At 53.7% G+C, this 19891-nt stretch overlaps 2 protein-coding genes and 1 non-coding gene across 4 annotated transcripts; 1 reads left to right on the top strand and 2 right to left on the bottom strand.

Moving 5' to 3' along the window:
- Nucleotides 1–203: 203 nt before the first annotated feature.
- B4GAT1 (beta-1,4-glucuronyltransferase 1) lies at nt 204–2471 on the bottom strand. Its single transcript, XM_028117842.1, has 2 exons — nt 1306–2471; nt 204–1063 (listed from the first exon to the last, which is right to left on the bottom strand). Exons 1-2 carry the CDS (start codon nt 2359–2361, stop codon nt 872–874), a joined length of 1248 nt encoding a protein of 415 aa, XP_027973643.1. The 5' UTR covers nt 2362–2471; the 3' UTR covers nt 204–871.
- A 460-nt stretch (nt 2472–2931) lies between these two features.
- Nucleotides 2932–3013, top strand: TRNAS-GCU (transfer RNA serine (anticodon GCU)). Its single transcript has one exon. It is a non-coding gene; the product is annotated as a tRNA-Ser (tRNA).
- Nucleotides 3014–12333: 9320 nt separating this feature from the next.
- SLC29A2 (solute carrier family 29 member 2) lies at nt 12334–19372 on the bottom strand. Of its 2 annotated transcripts, none has more exons than XM_088017679.1 (12): nt 19344–19372; nt 19008–19089; nt 17372–17532; nt 16995–17134; nt 16454–16588; nt 15695–15792; nt 15397–15481; nt 14686–14822; nt 14339–14444; nt 14126–14211; nt 13142–13371; nt 12334–12445 (listed from the first exon to the last, which is right to left on the bottom strand). In XM_088017679.1, the coding sequence occupies exons 1-12, from the start codon at nt 19370–19372 to the stop codon at nt 12334–12336; spliced, it is 1401 nt and encodes a 466-aa protein (XP_087873805.1). The 2 variants fall into 2 exon arrangements, with proteins under 2 accessions (XP_087873805.1, XP_027974133.1); XM_028118332.2 differs by having other exon boundaries at nt 13142–13341.
- Between the last annotated feature and the right edge of the window lie 519 nt (nt 19373–19891).

Genomic DNA, 19891 nt, shown 5'->3' with positions numbered 1-19891 from the left:
GTCGGTCTCCATAGCAACCGGCCGAAATTCACGCAGGCCTTCAGCTGGCGGAAAAGACCCTCGTGGTTTCCTTGCTTTGCGGTCGTCTCCCTTTGGGCCGCAGCTACCTCCTTCCCTCCGTCCCCCCGTCCCTCGTGTTCAAGGGAAGAAGCCACGACCCCACCCCCTGCCCGCCAGGTTCAGGAGAGTCATGGAGCCAGCTGTAGGTGTGAACACTCATTTATTTACACATGGTCGTTGGTAGGCAAATAACCCAGCCCAACCTATTTGAGGACACAGATCTGGCAGAGAATCTGCAGACCCTTCCTTTCCCCAAAGCTCCCGAGGGCGGAGGCCTGGAAGAACCAGGAAGTTTAGGCTTCTGCCCAAAAGCTAAGGACTAAATTCAACGCCTTCACCCGATTTCTTTCCAAAAAGTCCCATTATGTTAAGTACTCCGACTTCTCAGTTCTGCCCCATTCATACTTTTCGCTCTCCTACTGCCCACCCACCCCAGACTGTTAATAATAATAACAACAATAATACTGTAATAATATTAATAATACTTCACATTTGTACGAAGCTTACAGAATGTTTTCACATATAGCATCTCATCTGAGCCTCCCAACAGTTCTGTGAGGTAGGTTTTTTTCACCTCCCTTTTACAGACGGGATAACTGAGGCTCAGAGAGGAAATGGGATTTGCTCAAGGCCACACAGCTAGTTAGTGGTAAAGCTAGGACTTGATCCCAGCACCCCATATTCAAGTCCAGTGTTCCAACACCACAGCTACCACTGTAAAGTGGAGTGACATTTCTTACCCCTGTCAGGCCTGAGGGATGGCCTAAGGAGGGAAGAGGCTGAGACTTCTCTGACTAGGAGAGGGAAGGGCTCAGCAGTGACGAGGGGAGTCGGGGTACTTGGCCTTCAACTCCTGTTTGAACTGGCGGTAAAGGATCTTATTGTGCTGATTTTCGGCCTCCTTTTGGGGATGGAACTTCAAAGCTTCCTTGAAGCCCTTATGAACCAGGAAACCTTCGTTCAGCACCTCGAAATCAAATCCTGCCACGTGCAGCTCACAGGCCTGTTGGAGGAGAGACAGGTCAGTGAAGTTGGATGAGACTGCTAGGGCCGAGACTGACATCCCTAAAGCCTCTCTCCAGCATCCCCACTCCTCTGGAAGCACCCTGGATCTTCCACACCATCCAACCACTTCGTGAACTATGACTGTCCTGCCTCATTGCCTCCTTTCCATCCAGGACCACTCATAGCTCCCAGAGCCCACCACTCCTCCTGCCCCATTTCCCATGCCCTCTCCCTGGGCACCTGGCTGATGCGATTGAAGCCGTACTGGCGAAAGCGCTCGTCGAAAGTGGGCACCTTGCCTCCGGCCACGTAGAATGGTTCCCAGGGGTCCTGCCAGGGCACCACATAGGCAGGCCTCAGCAAGCTCTCTTCTGGCAGGTTGACCCAGCGGGAGTAGTTGGTGGGCGCCTGGCAGGGCGTGCACAGCCCATAATAGAAGGGCCGCACCTCGCCCACTTGGTAGAGCTGCAACAGCTCGTTCTTGTTCGTGGGCATACGGCGGGCTCGGCGGATCTCAAAGGCAGGCACCACCAGTGCTGTGCCTGCCCACTGCTTGCTCTGATCCAGCATTTCCCGCAGGCCCCTCCACAGCCCCTCGCTGGGCACCATGTCCACGTCGATTACCAGGGCATAGTTGGCCCCCTCACGAGCTAGATTCCTCAGCAGATTATTGGGATAGGAGACGTTGGTGCCCAGAGCATAATTGATCCCGGGCTGGGCCACCCTGGCTAGCTTGTCAAAGACCTCCTGGCAGGACCGCAGCAGGGCAAACTCCCCCGGCTCCCGGGGATCGGGCACAGCGGCCTCATAGCGCGAGGGGCACACAAGGTGCATGGCGACCCTGGCGCGCATATCGGGGCAGTGGCTGCTCAGCGCGTAGGTCAGCACCGTGGCTAGCTGCGCCTCCTCCTTGGTGGCCGCGAATACCGACACGGATAGCGGGCCCTCCCAGCGCTCCAACAGGCCCGACAGGTGCAGCAGGTTGTCCACGCTGGCGTGCGTGGCCAGGATCACGTCATTGGGGTCCATGGTGGTCTTCAGTAGGCCCCTGTAGACGCGGTAGTCGCCACTGGCGTCCAGGACGCCTCCAGAGGCCAGAGCGGTGCGGAGCTGCGCCTTGACCTGGTCCACGGACCGCGGGGACGGGGGAAAGAACTCGAAATACTGGTCTTGCTCCTCCTGCCCGTGTAGCCCGGACAGCAGCGACAGGTAGAGCAGCTGCAGCATAGCCACCAGCATTAGCGCGGCCAGAAGCAGCTGGTAGAAGGCGCACCGGATGGCGTAGGACATCTGCATGGCTCTCGGGGCTCCGAGCGCGCAGCAGGGACCACCGGGCCGCAGCCTTTGCCAGCCGCCGCAAGCCCGGATTTACCGCAGCCTACCGAGCGCAGCCGAAGCGAGCCGAGGCGAGCCGAGCCCCTCGCAGCTTCCCCGCCCGAGCTGGCCTTGGGGCGCGCCAGCTCGCCCCCTGCGCGCGAGGAGGAGCTACTGCATGCGCCGCCGTCCCGCGCTGTGCAAACCCTGAAAGTGCCCGCGGCCGCGCCTGCCGTGTTCCCAGGGATACACGCGCCCCTCCCTCCCGATCGGTGTGCGACCCCCTGGACCAGGCGCGTTCTGAAACACCCGCGCGCTCGCCCCCGCCTTAGGGAGGGGAAACCGTGGCAGAACTCTGGTTGCAGCTTGGTGAAGGATGGCGCGGGTTCGCGGCTGCGGCGGGCGGGAAGGAACACAAAAAGTCCCTTTCTTTCCGCTGTCTCTCCCTCCGTCAGGTCCTGTGAAGGCCACACTGAAGAATGGATGGGGGGGGGGGAGCAGAAGGTGCGGAGATGAGAGATAAGGGCCTATGGAAAAGAGCGCTTTACGTGGGACGAGGTGGCCGAGTGGTTAAGGCGATGGACTGCTAATCCATTGTGCTTTGCACGCGTGGGTTCGAATCCCATCCTCGTCGGTCGTGTTTTACACGAGGTGACGGGGGTGTACTTTTCTGACTCCCTAGGAAGAGAGCCCGGGGTTCAGTGGCACGTAGAAGACCCGAATTGGAATTCTGGCTGATGCCAAATGGGGAGCCAATATATTACCTGCGGTAATTAGAGAAGCCCGCTCAGGAAGTGGTGGAATTTGGTGGTGCTGTGGTGTTTGATCACTGAAATCATCACCCTGTTCAGCCCAGATTCCCCTCCCCCTAGCAGTTCTCCCAGGGGGAGATCTTCTGTCCACCCCCCCACCCCCTACCCCCCAACATACACACATACACGTTTAAGCAGGAGGTCTAGAATATACTAACACCAGCCAACGTATACAGAAAGCGCTTAATAAGTGCTTGTGGCATAACTGATCCATGGGCACTTTAGAAGAAGAGAGGCTGTGGGGGAAGGGCAGCTACTTCGACAGCTAAATCAGTTATATGTGATAACTATTTGAGCTCTGTGAATCTTGGGAAGGTGGTTTGGGGCAGACTGCGAAGAGCTTCCAATTGCCAGGACAAGTTTTGCCCTCATCTTCATAGACTGTAGGAAGCCAAGGTTGTTCTGCTTGTTTGTTTGTTTTAAAGCAGTTTTTTGTTTTGTTTTGTTTTTTAAGAGAGAGAGAGAGCACAAGGAGGGGGGAGGGACAGAGGGAGAAGCAGACTCCCCACTGAGCAGGGAGCCCAAGGAGGGGCTCAGTCCCAGGTCACTGGGATCATGACCTGAACCAAAGGCAGATGCTTAAGCGACTGAGCCACCTAGGTGCCCCAGAAAGTCAAGGTTGTTGAATTGAAGAGAAACCAGGGGACCTATATTCTGCAGCCCCAGCAATACCACATACTGAGCACTGCTCTGCGCTAGGGGCTGTGTTAGGCACCAGGGATGAAGCCTTGCAGGAGACTTGACAGGTACTATCCTTGAAGGTTTTCACTGGTGACCTGTGCTGGGTGAGAGGAGAAAAGTATGTGAAAACCCTTTTAGCACAGTCCTGGCAAACTGGAGGTGCAGACGTCAGATTTGGTGCTATTAGGGTCATCTTTGACTTGCTCGGTGTTGAAAATAACAATTTTTTTAAAGATTTTATTTCTTTGACAGAAAGAGACAGCGAGGGAGGGAACACAAGCAGGGGGAGTGGGAGAGGGAGAAGCAGACTTCCTGCTGAGCAGAGGGCCCGATGCGGGGCTCGATCCCAGGACCCTGAGATCATGACCTGAGCTGAAGGCAGACGCTTAACGACTGAGCCACCCAGGTGCCCGAAAATAACAATTTTGAATCACATTAGTTGTTGGCTTTGGTGAATCAGAAGATTTCACATAAAATCCACATTTCCAACTTTTAAATTCTTTGAGATCTGGCAATGCCAGGCCTGCGTTTCCACAGGGTGACAATTGACCGGAACATAAAGAGTAGTTCACCCTTTGCAAATAGTTGTCTCTTGGCCAAGGTTTCAACACTACCCCTTCCCTGTTCCGCCTGGCCCCTGGGCATCTGAGTCTCATCTGCAGCACTCCCTTGGTCTGCCCAGGCACCTGCTCACAGTGTCTTCTGCCTCCCACACACTACAGTGCTAGCCACATAGCCAGCATCAGTGTGTGTTTGTTGATGAGTGAATAAGAAGCTTCCGAAGTGTCCCCAGTGGTCGTAGCTTGAGGGGAGACTGGAAAGTAGTGATGCCCTCACTGAGGTGTCAAGATCAAGGAAAGCTACATGGAAGGTCCTGCCTGCTATTTGTGCAGAAGGGCCTGGCTGGGGAGCGACACTGGCTGGAATGGAGTGGAGCATAAGAGATTCAAAGACCAGAGTTGTGGGCACTTGGGTGGCTCATTTAGTTAAGCATCTGCCTTTGGGTCATGATCCCGGGGTCCTGGGATCAAGCACCACATCAGGCTCCCTGCTCGGCAGAGAGCCTTCTTCTCCCTCTCCCTCTGCCTGCCGTTCCCCCTGGTTGTGCCCACTCTCTCTCTCTCTCTGTCAAATAAATAAAAAAAAAAAAAAAAAAAAAAAAGACCAGAGTGAGGGCGCCTGGGTGGCTCAGATGGTTAAGCGTCTGCCTTCGGCTCAGGTCATGATCCCAGAGTCCTGGGATTGAGTCCCGCATCGGACTCCCTGCTCTTTGGGAGCCTATTCTCCCTCTGCTTCTCTCTCTCTCTCTCCTCTCTGTCTCTCATGAATAAATAAATAAAATCTTAAAAAAAAAAAAGACCAGAGTTGAAAACCATTAGCAAGGGGTCTGCTTTCCACATACCTTACCCTCTGCATCTCTTCCATCTGGCCTTTCCTGATTTATATCTTTTTGTACTAAATCTGTAAGCCAGCAAGTAAAATCATTCCCTGAGTGCTGTGATTTGCTATCGCAAATTAATCAAATCCAGTGAGGGGGCTGCTGAACCTCTGATGTATAGCCAGTCAGTCAGGAGCACAGATGTCTGAAGCGGGGGCCATCTTGTGGGACTGAGCCAGGAAGATGTGGGACCTGATGCTGTCTCCAGGTAGATGGTGTCGGAATTGTGTCACGTTGGAGGACACTCCGGTGGTGTCAGAGGGTTGCTTGGTGTGGGGGAAAAACCCACACATCAGAATTGGTGTCAGAATTTTGTGTATAGAAATACAACTGAATTTTGTATGTTGATCTTGAATCCTCCAATTTTGCTGAATTTGCTTATTAGCTCTAAGTGTGTGTGTGTGTGTGTGTTCTTTAGGATTTGTTTTTCTGTATGTGTATGTATTATATCATCTGTGAATATGGATGGTTTTGCTTCTTCCTTTCCAATTTGGATGCCTTTTATTTCTTTCTTGCCAAATTGCTATAGCTAGGACTTGCAGTGCAAAGTTAAGCAGATGAAATGGTAAAAGCGGGCCTTTTCCTGATCTCAGGGAGAGGCTGTCAGTCTTTCATCATCCAATATGACATTAGTCGTGGATTTTTCATAAATGTACGTCATCAGGTTGAGGAAGTTCCCATCGATTCCTTGCTTGTTGGGTGTTTTTATCTTGAAATGGTGCTGGGTTTTGTCAGATGTTTTTTCTGCATCAGTGAGGATGACCATGTGGCTTTTCCCTTTCATTCTATTAATGTGGTGTATTACATTAATTGTTTTCTGTATGTTGAACCACTGCATTCTGGAGTAGATCCCACTTGGTCATGGTATATAATCCCTTTAATGAGCTGCTGGGTTCCGTTTGCTAGCATTTTGTTGAGATTTTTACATCTATATTCATAAGAGATACTGACTATTAAGTTTTCTTGTGATCTCTTTGTCTGGCTTTGGCATTAGGATAGTGTTGGTGTCATAGAATGAGTTAGGAAATATTCCCCCTCTTGTATTTTTTGGAAGAGTTTGAAAGGACTGGTGTTCATTCTTCATTTTTTTTGAAGATTTTATTTATTTTTTGACAGAGAGAGACAGCGAGAGAGGGAACACAAGCAGGGGGAGTGGGAGAGGGAGAAGCAGGCTTCCCGCTGAGCAGGGAGCCTGATGTGGGGCTCGATCCCAGGACCCCGGGATCATGACCTGAGCCAAAGGCAGATGCTTGATGACTGAGCCACCCAGGCGCCCCTGTTCTTTATTATTATTTATTTTTTTAAAGATTTTATTTACTTATTTTACTCATTTGACAGAGAGAGACACAGCGAGAGAGGGAACACAAGCAGGGCGAGTGGGAGAGGGAGAAGCAGGCTTCCTGCGCAGCAGGGAGCCTGATGCAGGGCTCCATCCCAGAGATCATGACCTGAAGCCGCAGGCAGATGCTTAACGACTGAGCCACCGAGGCACCCCTATTATTATTTTTTAAAAGACTTTATTTGAGAGAGAGAGAGAACAAACAGGTGGAGGGAGAAGTAGACTCCCCACTGAGCAGGGAAACCTGACAGGAGACTCGATCCCAGGTCCTTGGGATCATAACTTAAGCCAAAGGCAGGTGCTTAACCAGCTGAGCCATCTAGGCACTCTGGTGTTCATTCTTTAAATGATTGGTAGAATTAGCCTGTGAAGTCACCTGGTCCTGGAATTTTTCTCTGTTGGGACATTTCTGATTATTGATTCAATCTTGTTATTTGTTCTAAGTATGTTCATACTTCCTATTTCTTCTTGAATCAGTTTTGGTAGTTTGTGTGTTTCTAGGATTTGTTAATTTCATCTAGGTTTCTCATTTGTTGGTGTACAACTGTTCATAGTATTCTCTTATAATCCTTTTTATTTCTGTATAATCAACAGTAATGGCCCCACCTTCGTTTTTGATTTTAATAATTTTAAGGTCCTCTCTCTCTTTTTCTTAGCCTAGTCAAAAATTTGTTAATTTTGTTGATTGTTTCAAATAACCAGCTTTTAGTTTCATCGATTTTCTGTTTTCTGTTCTGCACTGTGTTTCCCTCCACCCTAATATTTATTTTATATTTCCTTCTGCTAGCTTTGGGCTTAATGTGCTCTTCTTTTTCTAATTGCTTGAGGTGTAAAGTTAGATTAGTTTGAGACCCTTCTTCCTTTTTTCTTTTCTTTTTTTTTAAGTAATCTCTACCCAGTGGGGTTTGAACTCAAGACCCTGAGTTCAAGAGCTTCAGGCTCCATGGACTGAGCCAGCCAGGTGTCCCCTTTCTTCCTCTTTAATGTAGGCATTTACACCTGCAGATTTCCTCTCAGCACTGCTCCAGCTGCATCCCATACATTTCAGTGTGTTGTGTTTTCATTTTCTTTTGTAACTCAGAGATTTTCTAATTTCTCTTTTGATTGATTGATTTCTTTCTTTTGAGGGGGGATTTTAAAGGTAGTTCTTTTATTTCTTTATAGCAAAATAACTGCAAATTAATCATAGAACATAGTATACGTTGTGTAGATTCTCTTGTTTTCCGTATTGAAGTATTGTACATTATATACTGACATACAGTATATTAGTTTCAGGTGAACAACATAGTGATTCCACAGTAATCCAGTCACCACCTGTCACCACACAATGTTATAACAATATTCTTTTTTTTAAATTTTAAATATATTTTTAAAAGATTTTATTTATTCATTTGAGAGGAGAGAAAGAGACAAAGAGAGCACAAGCGGCGGGGGGGGGGGGAGAGGCGGAGGGAGAAGGAGAAGCAGACTCCCTGCTGAGCAGGGAACCCCATGCAGGGCTCGATCCCAAGACCCTGAGATCATGACCTGAGCCAAAGGCAGATGCTTAATTGACTGAGCCACCCAGGTGCCCCAATGCTATAACATATTCTCGACTGTATTCCCTATGCCATACTTTTCATCTCCATGATTTATTTGTTTTACAGGTGAACTTCATTCATCCCTCCATCCCCTCCTCTTGCAGCCACCACTTTCTTCTCAGTATTAATGGATCTGTTTCTGCTTTTTGTTTCTTTGTTTTGTTTTGTTTTTCAGATTCCACATAGGAGTGAAATCGCACGGTATTTGTCTTTCTCTGTCTGACTTATTTCACTCAGCACAATACACTCTAGTTTCTTTCATGTTGTTGCAAATGACAAGATCTCATTCTTTTTCATGGCTCATATTTCAGTGTGTGTGTGTGTGTGTGTGTGTGTGCGCGCGCGTGTGCGTGTGTGTGTGCACGCGCGCGCACTTTCTCCATTCATCCATCAATGGACACTTGGGCTGCTTCCATATCTTTTGACTTCTTTTTTAACCCATTAATTCAGAATGTGTTAATTGGTATATATTTGGGAAGTGTCCACTTTTTGTTATTGATTTCTAGTTTCATTCCATTGTGATTGGAAAAGATAGCTTGTAAGATTTTAATCTTTTAAAATGTAGTGCAGTTTTGTTTGGTGTCCTAATTGATGATCTATCTTGGGAGATGTTCCTTGGGCACTTGAGAAGGAGGTACATACCTTCCGCTGTTTGTAAGTGAGTGTTCTGTGTGTGTCTGCTTGGCCTCATTGGTTTATGGTGTGCTCAGGTCCTCTGTGTCCTTGCTGATCTTCTGTCTGGTTGTTCTCTCCTTCATTGAAAGTGGGGTATGGGGTGCCTGGGTGGCTTAGTTGTTAAGCGTCTACCTTTGGCTCAGGTCATGATCCCGGGGTCCTGGGATCGAGCCCCGCATTGGGTTCCCTGCTCACCGGGAGGCCTGCTTCTCCCTCTCCCACTCCCCCTGCTTGTGTTCCCTCTCTAGCTGTGTCTCTGTCAAATAAATAAAATCTTTAAAAAAAAGTGGGGTATTGACGTGTCTAACTATTCTTGTAGAAATGTGTATTTCTCCTTCAAATTTGTCCATTTTTGCTTCGTATTCTTTTTAGGATTGTGTTGTTAGGTATGCATATGTTTATAATTATTATATCCTTTTATGAATATATAACATCCTCCTTTGTCTCTTAAATAATTCTTGACGTGAAGTCTATTTTCTCTGATATTAGTATATTTACCCTGGCTGTCTTTTGGTTACTACTGGCATGGAATACCTTTTCCCATTCTTTCATTTTCAGTTTGTTTGTGTTTTTTGCCCTAAAGTGAGTTTCTGGCAGACAGCATACAGTTGCATCACTTTTAGTCCACCTGACAACCTCTGCCTTTTAACTGGAAAGTTGAATCAATTCACAAACCAGGGGGCGTCCTCCTCATAAAAGGGTGAGAAATTCGAGGGCAAGGATTGGCCTTCAAATGTTTGTGTCTCTCTTCCAGCTCTGTCTCAGCACTTGCCACATAGAGCCCTCTACAGGTGTTTGCTGATGGCAGCTGGCTGCTTCTGAGAGAAGCTGGGCCTGCTGGCAGAGCTGTGTCAAGCTGGGGAGGTGGCAGGGGCTGGGGGACTGGGCATCAGGAGAGGAACGGACAGGTGCAGCCCATCAGCCACAGTATTTGTTTCTGGCATCGAAAGCCGGCTACATAGTGATCTAATGGGCGGGTTGGGGCTGGGCCTACCAGGAAAGAGGATGGGAAGAAGGAACTGCAGGTTGTGGCATCGTAAGGACATCTGAAGGGTGAGTGTCCTCTTTCTGGGCCCATCGTCCACCGCTCAGCCCAGTGCGGGCTTGCTCCAGATGACTGTAGACCAGCACAGTGGGTTCCCTGGGACTGTTGCTTGGCCTGTGAGGGTGGGTCTGGCAGGTCTAGGGAGCTTTGGGTTCAACAGACAAGAGTCTGTGAACGTGGAGAAGGAGAAGGGGGCCCAGGAAGTGTGTGGTCCTGTCCTCACCAGTTCCAACCAAAGGTCTGGCAAGGCCTCGTGGCCGGCACCAGATACCTCTAGGACTACAACCCCTGTTTAGTAGATGTCCCTCTGTACTCCAGCCCCCACCTCTCCCTAGGGCTCCACACATGGGCACGTCCCGATTCCCAGTGCTTATAAATGAAAGGACCTGGCTTTGAACCCAGAACGCTGGATCGGCTCACCTGCACTTAACCACTAAGTTAAAGGGCCTCTGAAGAGGCAACCGCGCTCTCCTCTCCCAGATCTCTCCTCCTCTGTCTAACCCCCTATTTACACCTCATCACTAAGGCCCTTCATCCTTTGTCCCCAACCCACTGCTCCAGCCTCATCCCCTCCCCTCTGCCTCTCTCACATCCTAGGGGCTCCCCAACCTCCCCCCCACCAGAAGTCCCCACTCTTCCCTGGATGTTCTGTGTCCACACCTTCCACCAGCCCTGCTTTCTCTGCCTGGGATGCCCCTCCCCCACCTCAGAGGGGGAAGGGACGGAGACTCGTTTTTTCCGTCCTTTGAGGCCCAGCTGGGGGGACGCTTCCTCAGAGGGGCCACCCTGACTTCCCACAGGGATCCACAGCATCCTTTTTTGGAATCTTACATTCCATACTTCTGCAGGTCCCTCACAGACCCCATCCCGTGTTACATTCTACTCCCTTGGCCTTGGGGCCTGCCCTGTGGCTTTATTTCAGCTCCCAAGGTCATATCTCACCTCTGAGCAGGGACCCTGTGCTGACTCAGGGTATATAATAGCTGTTCAGTGAATGTTCTGGAAGGCAGGGGGTGGGGCATGTGGGCCCAAAGGCCGGTGCCTCTGATGACTTTGCTTTTCTGTGGGCTGGGCAGGGTAGTACAGGTGTGTGGTGAAGCAGGCCTTTTCTCCATCCCTCCAGAAAATTCACTGACTGCCTCCCTGAGGCTCCATTTTTGGAGAAGGGGTGGGGCTGGGGAGGCAGAGGTGGACGGGGAGAGCAATAGTTGTTCATGCAGCCAGGTGCTCTGCCCAGGAGCACAGACCACTGTGTGGTCAAGAGGGCCCAGCATAGGGATGCCCACGAATCCCTGCCCCTCTCAGGGCCTCAGTCATCCCATCTGTCAAATGGGTACAATCATCCCTACCCCACCCAGCTCATCAAAGCTGATAGAGCTGAAAGCACTTTGGAAATAAAGACTCAGTGAATTGATTATACAAACGAAGAAGGTTGTTATTAGACCCAGGAGCAAGGTTGGAGGGAGAAACAGCCAAAATGTGGAGTAAGTGCTTAGGACTCCGGCCTTGAGCCTCTTGAGGGAAAGAGAAGCAGGTAGTGGGCAGGAAGAAGAGCACCTACAGGGAGGTGGGGGCTGGGTCGCGGCTCTGCCACGGACCAGTCATTTCCCCCTGAGACTTGGTTTCCTCACCTGCACAAAGGGAGAGCATAATCCCTGCCTGGCTCCCCGCAAGGGTCTCAGTGTGACTTGGGGATGGAAGAGCTTTGCACATTGTAAAGTGCAGCGCACCCATGGAGGCTCTGGGGAGTGGAGACAGTTAAGTTTTCGCAATGAAAACACTGTTTGGGCCCACAGGGTCCGTGAGTACCCTCAGATCCCTAATGTCTGTTCCTTTTCCCTGCTGCCCTCAGCTTCCCTGGCATCCTCTGCCCTGGGGTCTGAGAGATTTGATCCTGGGGTTACTGAGGCCTGGGGAGAAGAGGAGCCCCCCACTCCCACTCTCAACCTGAGGCTGGGCCACACCAGCCACACCATTGGCAAGACCCCACTGGTGGCCTCTGATCCCCACAGATTAGCAAGTGCATTTCTTGAGATTAACAAATATACTCATGATGGGGGGAAGGGTCATGGCCCTTGGCCCCCTTTTCCCTGATTGGCGCCCTTGGAATGAGGTCTTGTGTGCCTCTAAATAGTCTGTCTCTGTGCGTCAGCTCCATTCCTGGGTGAGGGTTAGAATGACTGCTGGTGAATTCTTCCTTGCAGCCCCCAAGCGGACACCAGCCGGGGAAGGAGAGCAGCACCCACTTCCTCCTGGCACCCCCAGACCAAGGGGCCCCCACCCAGCAGAGGCTTGAACCCAGCTCGCCATTCCCCCTGCGTTGGGGTCTCAGCTCCAAAGGGACAGCGAAAAGAGAGGTGTGGGCGAACTCTGGATGGAGCACTTCAGAGCAGAGCCTTAAAGAGGAAGGAGAAGGCGGCTCCACAGGAGAGCCCCAGGGCCAGGAAGAAGGTCATGAGGGTGCCGGCCACCTCCCTCTCATGTGGCAGCACCTGCCTAAAACACATAGGAGTAGGAGCTCTTAGGAAACATGGGGCCAAACCTGGACCCAGCCCCAGTGCCCTCTGCCCCCCATATAACAGGACACCTGAATTCTAGTCTGGGCTGACCCCACCTCTGGGTCACCATAATTAGGCCCTTCTCTCTGGACTTCAGTTTCCTGATCTATAAAGGGAGGCCACTGCCAAGGACATCTCTCGGGCCCTGCAGGCCCAGTATTAATAGGATTCTAGATTCCACTGCCTTCATGCTCCACAAAACATCCCAGCCTGGTCCTCCCTGTCACCTTTACTCTCTCTGGATTCTCAACTCCATTGTCCCTAGAGTAAATAGCCCATGAACCCCCACTTTGGATCAAGACTTTAGCTCCACCTTCAACTGAGAATTTTGGGAGGATCTGGGGCCTAAAGGAATGGTAGTCCGACCCATTTATTTCACAGATGGGGAAACAGGCCCAGAGGAGAGGCTCTAGAAGGAGTCCCTGGGCTACTTCGCTGGCAGGAATGCTCCCAGCTGAGGCTCCCTCTCCCAGGCTCCCGCACTTGGACCGGCTCAGCAGGTAAGGCCTGACCTGACAGGGGAGCACCAGCGGGGCCTCGAGACAGCTAGCGCCGGGCTGGGCAGAAGCCGAATGGGCCCACTCTCGGCAGGCCCACCTCCCCGCCCTCAGGCCCTCCCTCCTGACCTCCAGACCTGGGCGCCAGGCACATGGTGAGGGACATCAGGTAACCGTTGGAAACAGCGAAGAGCAGCATGAAAGTGATGAAGTAGGCATCCTGTGGGAAGAGAATGGGCAGCCGGGACCTCTCGGGCACGTGGCACAGCATGAAGAGCGGCACGAAGAGGATGCGCAGGCAGACAAGCAGGGGCAGCAGCCGGCTGTCCTCATCTGGCTGTGGCAGAGGCTGGGCTGAGGGCCGTCCCTGGGAGCCCACCCCGCCTGGACTCTGTCTCTTCCCCTGGCCTCCTACTCCGTGTGAGCCAGTGAGGGCCCAGCACTGAGGCCTCTGGAGAGTGAGGGGTTGGGCCAAGACCACTCAGCAACCAAGGACTGGCCTGGGGCTAGCCTCCCCCACCCCTCCTGATCTCCAGCTTGCGCTCTCTGCATGGCGGAACTGGAGACCTTACACAGCCATCTTTGGCTTTCTAGCTGGGTTCCTCCAAGTACCCCATGGGGGTTCCACAGACCCCTTTGGGGCAGGCAGTGCTGCTGAATGGGATTGGAGGCTGGGGATCCAGGCCCCAGCCCAGCTGGGATCAGAGCAGGTCCTCTTTGTCCTGCTTCATTTGTTGCCTCTCCTTGGAAGATTTCATTTAGAGAAGCCACACCTTGGCTAAAAGCAACCCAAACACTAGGAACCTTGTCCAGCCTCTCACATGGGACAGGAACCTCCATGTAAGGGTCTCTGGGCTGGGCACCGAGGGCCAGGTCCTGGGCTGGATGCTGGAGACCCAGGTCAATTGAACATGACTTCTGCTTTCAAAGAGTTCACAGTCCAAGCCCTGGCTTGCATACCTCCAGGGGTCAGGTGCTCACTACCACTTGGCCAGCTATTCTGTTGCCGGAACTAGAATGGTCCGACTTTGGGGAGATCACCTTTCTGAGCTCTTTCACACCCTCTGATCCCCAACTGCTTCCTGAAACCATCAGAGACCCCCCAGCCCAGGTGTGCTCACCCACAGGAAGTAGGAGGTCAGGCTCCGTCCCACCCAGTCCATGATGTTGAAGAGAAGGAAGCAGCAGATGGGGTTGAAGAACTGACCTGGGAGAGAAAAAGGGCTCGTCCTGGCCCCTCCTCCCTCCTCCCTCCTCCCTCCCCTTCCCCATCATTCCTCTTCCCTCTCTCTCCTCCACCCCTGCCCTGCTCTCTTCTGCTTCCCAGCACTCACTCCACTTCCCAGGACTGGTGGAGCTGGTCACCATGGCCGTGATCGCAGGGAACACGGACAGAGTGACGGTGAAGACCAGCACAAGGCACAGCGCCGTCAGCCAGATCTGAGAGCCAGAGGCAGGGGTGTAAGCAGGCAGGGCCGACTAGGACCCAACACCCAGCCCCAACCTCCAAGCCCTGGCCCGGGGGCAGGACACCCGAGGCCTGGCCTCGCTGTGTTCCTGACCCACTATGACCCTGGCACCTTGAAGTGGACAAGGGGAGCACTAGGGCCCCACTCTATTCTAAGGGTCTTTAGAGAGGGCTGGAGAGAGCAGGTGGTTGGGGGCCATATCCAAGCCAAACCTTTTGGAAGACAATGAAAACTGAAGGTTTTCCTGGCTTCTGGGGCTCCTCTGGCTCCAGCTCTGGCTCCTTCTCAGCGTCCAGATCCAGAGTCAGGGCTACCTTCTGGGGGCTATTTGGAATACTGTTCTTCTCATCTGGGGCAAGAGGAGAGGGCAGCATCATGTCTGTGACAGCCAGGCTCGATGGACGGCGATTCCCGGCAGTTAAAAACAAGTGACTCTCCTCCAGCCCAGGATGTAGGCAAAGAGAATTAACCATGGAAATATGCTAAGCTACTACCTATGAAGCACATAGTGTGTCAGGCAGAGTTAAGCACCTTAGATGGATTATCTCACTGCTACTGGTTTCCACATAAAGAAACTGAGGCTCAGACAGTGGGAGCTGGGTTAAGGCTCAGAGGGGTTAAGGCACTTGCCTGAGGTTACCCAGCTTGGACGTCGTGAGACCAGGATTCAAACAAATGCATTTGGACCCAGAACTAGTATGTTGGAGCTCTACTGTCCCCTCATTTTACACAGGAGAAAACTGAAGCTCTAAGCCAACAGGGACGACTTTCCTCCCACTGAATTTCTCCTGTGTCTGCTCACACAAGGCTACTAGGGGTGAGGACTCTAGATGGGGAGGCATCACAGACGGGAAATGCTTCCCTGCGGAGGTAGCTTTAGCCTCCCCTGGGTCTTCCCTTCCCCAGCAGGGTCCTGAGCTCACCAGACTGGAGGAGCTCGGCTTTGGTCTCCAGCTCCTGACCTGGCGCCTGCGATGGTTTCTTGGCTAGGTAGTAGCGGGCAAACTCCTGTAGAAGGAAAGTGTTGGCCCTGCCTGGCCTGGCGAAGGTGTCTGGATCCCTCGCCACCCTGTCGACTGAGAGGCTGGAGGCCCCCAGTGGCTGACTCCTCTTGGGATCAGGTCCCTTCCTCCTCCTCCCCTGGCCGCTCTCAGGGCCTCAGACCCAGAGCTGTATCTGAGATGCTCTGAAGTGAGGCCTCGAGCCCAATACCAGGCTCACCAGGTGGGGCAGGCTCAGGTAGCACAGGATGGCCATGAAGGTGCCCACGCAGGGTGTGATGAAGTACCCCAGGGCGGAGGTCTGGGCATCCACGCCACCTGTGCAGAAACTTCAGCTGCAGAGTGGAGGCGGCTGGTTCCACTGGCTCCCACGGGGGCGGGGGGGCGGTGGTGGTAACTCTTGTCCCACTTCCCATCATGTACTTCTCAGATTCACCTCCTGGCCTCTTCCGATCTGCTCACTGACAAACTCAGGAACCTGTGCAGGGCCCCAGCCCAGCCCTTTGCTTCTCTCATTCCTCCCTCCTTGTCATTTTTGTTGAGCACCTATTATGTGCTCATGTTTCTTGCAGACTCCTTGCAGTCTGAGGACGGAGCTCTAGGAAGCATTTCAGTGGGGAAACTGACACAGGTGAAGTGACCTGTCCAGTGCCCCTGGCTGGGGAGGGGTGGAACCAGGATTCCAACCAAGTTTACCCGAATCCTAAACCTGTCCCTCCTTCCCTGCACCCCAGGCTGCTGCCACTCCCCAGCATCATCCTCAGGAATCCTGCCCCTGGCCCCAAGTTAACCCAGTCCTCACCTGATCACTCTCTCACTGGGCCTAAGAGCACCACTCCCTACCCCCAAACCCAACCCCCTGCTTCCCATCACCTCCATCTCTACCCAGAACCCAAGGCATCTCCCTCCTAGCACCCTCAGTCTGCTCCCCAGAATCTCAGAGGCCACCCCCGCCCTCCAGCCACCCAAGTCCACTCACTGGCCATGGACATGAGCATGGCCAGGGCAGCGAAGATCCCAGCCAGGCCCTGGCCGCTGAGGAAGAGGGTGCTGTAGGTGGAAGGCATGGTGCCCAGCTGCCCGAAGAGACTGCCCTGCAGAACTGCACAGAAGGCTGTGGAGGGAGAAGAGTGGGGGCTGCCACTCAACGAGGCAGGCCTTAGAGGTTCCCTGGAGGAGGCGGTGGCAGGGTGCACAGGAGACTCTGGACAAGGCTGGGCAGGCATGAGACTCTGGGCACCCCGGTGTAATAAGCCCCCTCCCCTTCTTCCTTCTTCTCAGGTGCAGCCATAGGTCTGAGGGGCTGGGGGCCAGGAGGCCTGATCTTAGGTCACGGTGGGTTTGGGACAAGTGACTTTTCTTCTCCCTCTGGGTCTTAATTTCTCATCAGGGATAAGAGTGTTGCTGCTGCCGCTGTCTTTCCTTCTTGGATACGTTGGGCCCTTTCAGCTACAAGAGGAGGCTGGGCTGAAGCTCTGGGTGCGCAGGGTGGGGAGGTGGGGGAGGGCAGCAGTACTTACAGTTGATGAACCAAACAGAGGCCATGGTGATGGAGAAGAAGGGCCCAGGGCTCATGTCCACCTTGACCAACGCCGCCGTCAGGGCGAAGAGCAGCAGGATGACAAGCAGGCTGCCCAGAATCCGCACCATCTCAGGGATGCTGCTCATAAGTAGGGGCAGAGTGGGCAGCAGCTGGACTCCGGCCCGGCAGGGGGAGGTAGGCAAGAGATTGAGCCCAGGGGTGGACAGTGGGAGCTGGCGGGGTGGGGGGCATGCAGGGGGAGTGGAGGAAGGATGGGAGGTCTTCCCTGGGCCCAGATGGAGCTTCCTTAGCAGGGGTGGTGGAGGTACCACAGAGGGATGGCCCGCGGAGAGCCCGAGGGGCGGGGCCTCTCACCACTGGTACAAGAAGGAGTTGAGGAGTGTGAAGAGCAGCAGGGGCAGCTGGGACAGCAGCGTCACCCAGTTGTTGAAGTTGAAGGTGTCTGCAGGGCCTGTGTGGTTGGTGTCCAGAGTCCCGGTGGTGGTGTTGGCCCCTGCCAGCCGCCCCTGGAAGTACTGTCAGGATGCCGGGGGTGGGTGCACGGGGGGGGTACAGGGTCACCCTCCAACCTACCCGGAGGAGCCTCCCAGCCTTTCCACTCTGTCTCCTCCCATGTTTGGGATTGCTCAGTTAAAGTCTGCAGGAGCTGTCTGTCCTTGCACTGATCCTAGCACCTGGCACACAGTCGGAGCTCGATGAATGTTCCCTGAATTGAGCAGCTGATGTCTGGGACAGAGCCCAAGCCCTAAGAACCCCCAACTTGGGCCTTGCTCTGTCTTTGAATCACCCTTCCTCTGCAGTGCCCTGGTTCAAGCCTCTACCCCCACTCCTGCAGCAGCTGAAGATTTATTGCGTGTCTACTGTAAGCCAGGCCCTGGCCTAGGTCCTGACCAACTGCTTTCTCTCTGGAACACACATTCGTTAAGCCTCTGCTTAACTTCTTCCTCCCCACTGCCCACAATTCCCTGTTGCCTACAGGGCAAAGCCCCAAGATTTTGGAACATTGGGAGCCCTTCAGAACCAGATCCTGGCCTCCCTTTTGTGTTGCATCTCCTGCTCCGTCCCGCTAAGCTCTCGGTACCCCACGCTCTGGCTCCTTCTCTGAACAGTCTGGCATTCCCCTGCCTTGGTGCCTTTGCAAGGCTGTCATCTCCACCTGGAATGCCTTCCCGCATTCCTCCCACTTCCCCCCAACCCCCACACACCAATGCTTTACCTACCCTTCTTCCAAGTTACAAATCACCTCTTCTATGGAGCAGAAGGAATGATTCCCTCCTCTGGGGACCCAAAGGACTTTGCTCCGAGCTTGGGGTGGCAGGTGCCATATTAAATTATTAATAGCTCTTTGGCACCCAGCTCCCTCTCAAGACCAGGGGTTGACTCATCTTTGGGTCTCCAGGGCCCAGCAGAGAGCCAGACACTGAAGAGACATCTGGAACGTTGTTGCATTGAATATATATGAATAACCCAGTCCCAAAGAGAACACAAACCCCAGATTGCTGCCTTCCCTTGAGAGAATGTAAGCTCCGTGAGGGTGGAGGCTTCCTCTGTTGTGTTTCCTCCCATAGCCCCAGTGCCAAGAACAGGGCCTGGTTCACAGTAGATGCACATTATTGACTGTTTGTTGGATGAATTAATGTAATTTGTGCTATTTCAAGGAAAACCAAAGTCTTGGATAACCCACTTTGGGAGTGGATTAGCCCAGGAATGACTAGCCGGGGAATAATGACAAACAGGGGTGGGGGTGAATAGTTCTTCGCTAGTTTCAACCCCATCCCCCATCCCCCTGCTGGTGGCCTTGCCCCTGTAGGATCTGGGCATCCCTGAAAGCGTGACCTTTCCTATCTGTGAGAGGGGCGCCTCCCCTCTCTGAGGCTCGGTGCTTCAGCGGACAAACGCACAAACTGGCATAATGAGGAGTCAAAGGCTGCACGTCCAAGGCTGATGGTGGTTGTGGCCATGAGGCGGGCACTCTAGCCGCGAGTCTCACCGGGATGGCCGTAATGAAGAAGTTCCAGGGAAGAAGCGTGCCCAGGCCCAGGATAAAGAAGCTGATCCCGACCAGGTGGTAGCTGTGGGGATCAGTCAGAAGGTCACCCTGAGGACGCAACGCCTCAGCCGCGCCCCCCCGGCCTCCCAGGCCACCCCCTCCGCAGAGCGGACTACAACCCCCATCACTCCCGCTCAGGCATCCGAGGGATGCGGCTTATGGGAACTGTAGTTCCATCCAGTCTGCTTTGAGCCTTGGAGCGCCCGAAGGCAGCGGGGCTGCGTTGCCCACGGCCAGCCGGATCCCCGTCTGCACCCCACCGGGTCCCCAACTCGCCTGTCCTGTGGGGCGTCTCCTCGCGCCATGGCCGCCCAGCGGGATGCGCGGGGGTGGGAGGGAGGTGGCGTGCTGCACCTGCACCCACGCGGGGGCCCGAGGGCCGGAGGATCGCCGAGACTGGGTCTTGCGGGCAGTGGACAGAGGGAGGGGGGTCGGGTCTCCCCCGAAAGGGACGGGGGCGGGGGCGAGGCGGGAGGTGGGAAGGAAGGCCGGGACTGATTTCCAAGGGTGTCAGGCTCCACAGGCTCGGACCTCGCTCCGCCTCCGGGGCGGGGACAGAGGGTCGCACCACCCCTCCCCACCTCCTCCTGGCCCCGACTCTAGACTCTCGCGTTGGACCCTGCTCGACCTCGCGGTCCTCGGACCCACGACTACCCCTCGCGGTCCCGTGCGGCTTCGAGGCGGCTGACCCGAGAAGGTCCCCTGGGGCCTCCCGGCTCCGTGGGGCTCGGCGGGCGGGGTGGGGGAGGCAGTAGGTACCGCTCCCCTCCCCCGCCCGGAGCTGGCCAGCGGACCTGGTGCGGCTTCTTCCCCCCAAGCCAATT

This window comes from Eumetopias jubatus, unplaced genomic scaffold, assembly GCF_037043125.1.
Source record: "Eumetopias jubatus isolate StellerSeaLion01/CBP00866 unplaced genomic scaffold, mEumJub1_p1.0 scaffold_13, whole genome shotgun sequence".
NCBI classification, from domain to species: Eukaryota; Metazoa; Chordata; class Mammalia; order Carnivora; family Otariidae; genus Eumetopias; species Eumetopias jubatus.
This window is presented reverse-complemented; position numbering and strand designations above follow the sequence as displayed.

Coding starts and splice junctions, on each gene's coding strand:
- B4GAT1 (XM_028117842.1), bottom strand. CDS start 2,361: ATGCAGATGTCCTACGCCATCCGGTGCGCCTTCTACCAGCTGCTTCTG. Junction 1,064..1,305: donor GCTTCAATCGCATCAGCCAG/GTGCCCAGGGAG, acceptor CTCCTCCAACAG/GCCTGTGAGCTGCACGTGGC.
- SLC29A2 (XM_088017679.1), bottom strand. CDS start 19,372: ATGGCGCGAGGAGACGCCCCACAGGACAG. Junction 19,090..19,343: donor GGAGACGCCCCACAGGACAG/GCGAGTTGGGGA, acceptor TGATCCCCACAG/CTACCACCTGGTCGGGATCA. Junction 16,589..16,994: donor CTCTGTTTGGTTCATCAACT/GTAAGTACTGCT, acceptor CTCCCTCCACAG/CCTTCTGTGCAGTTCTGCAG.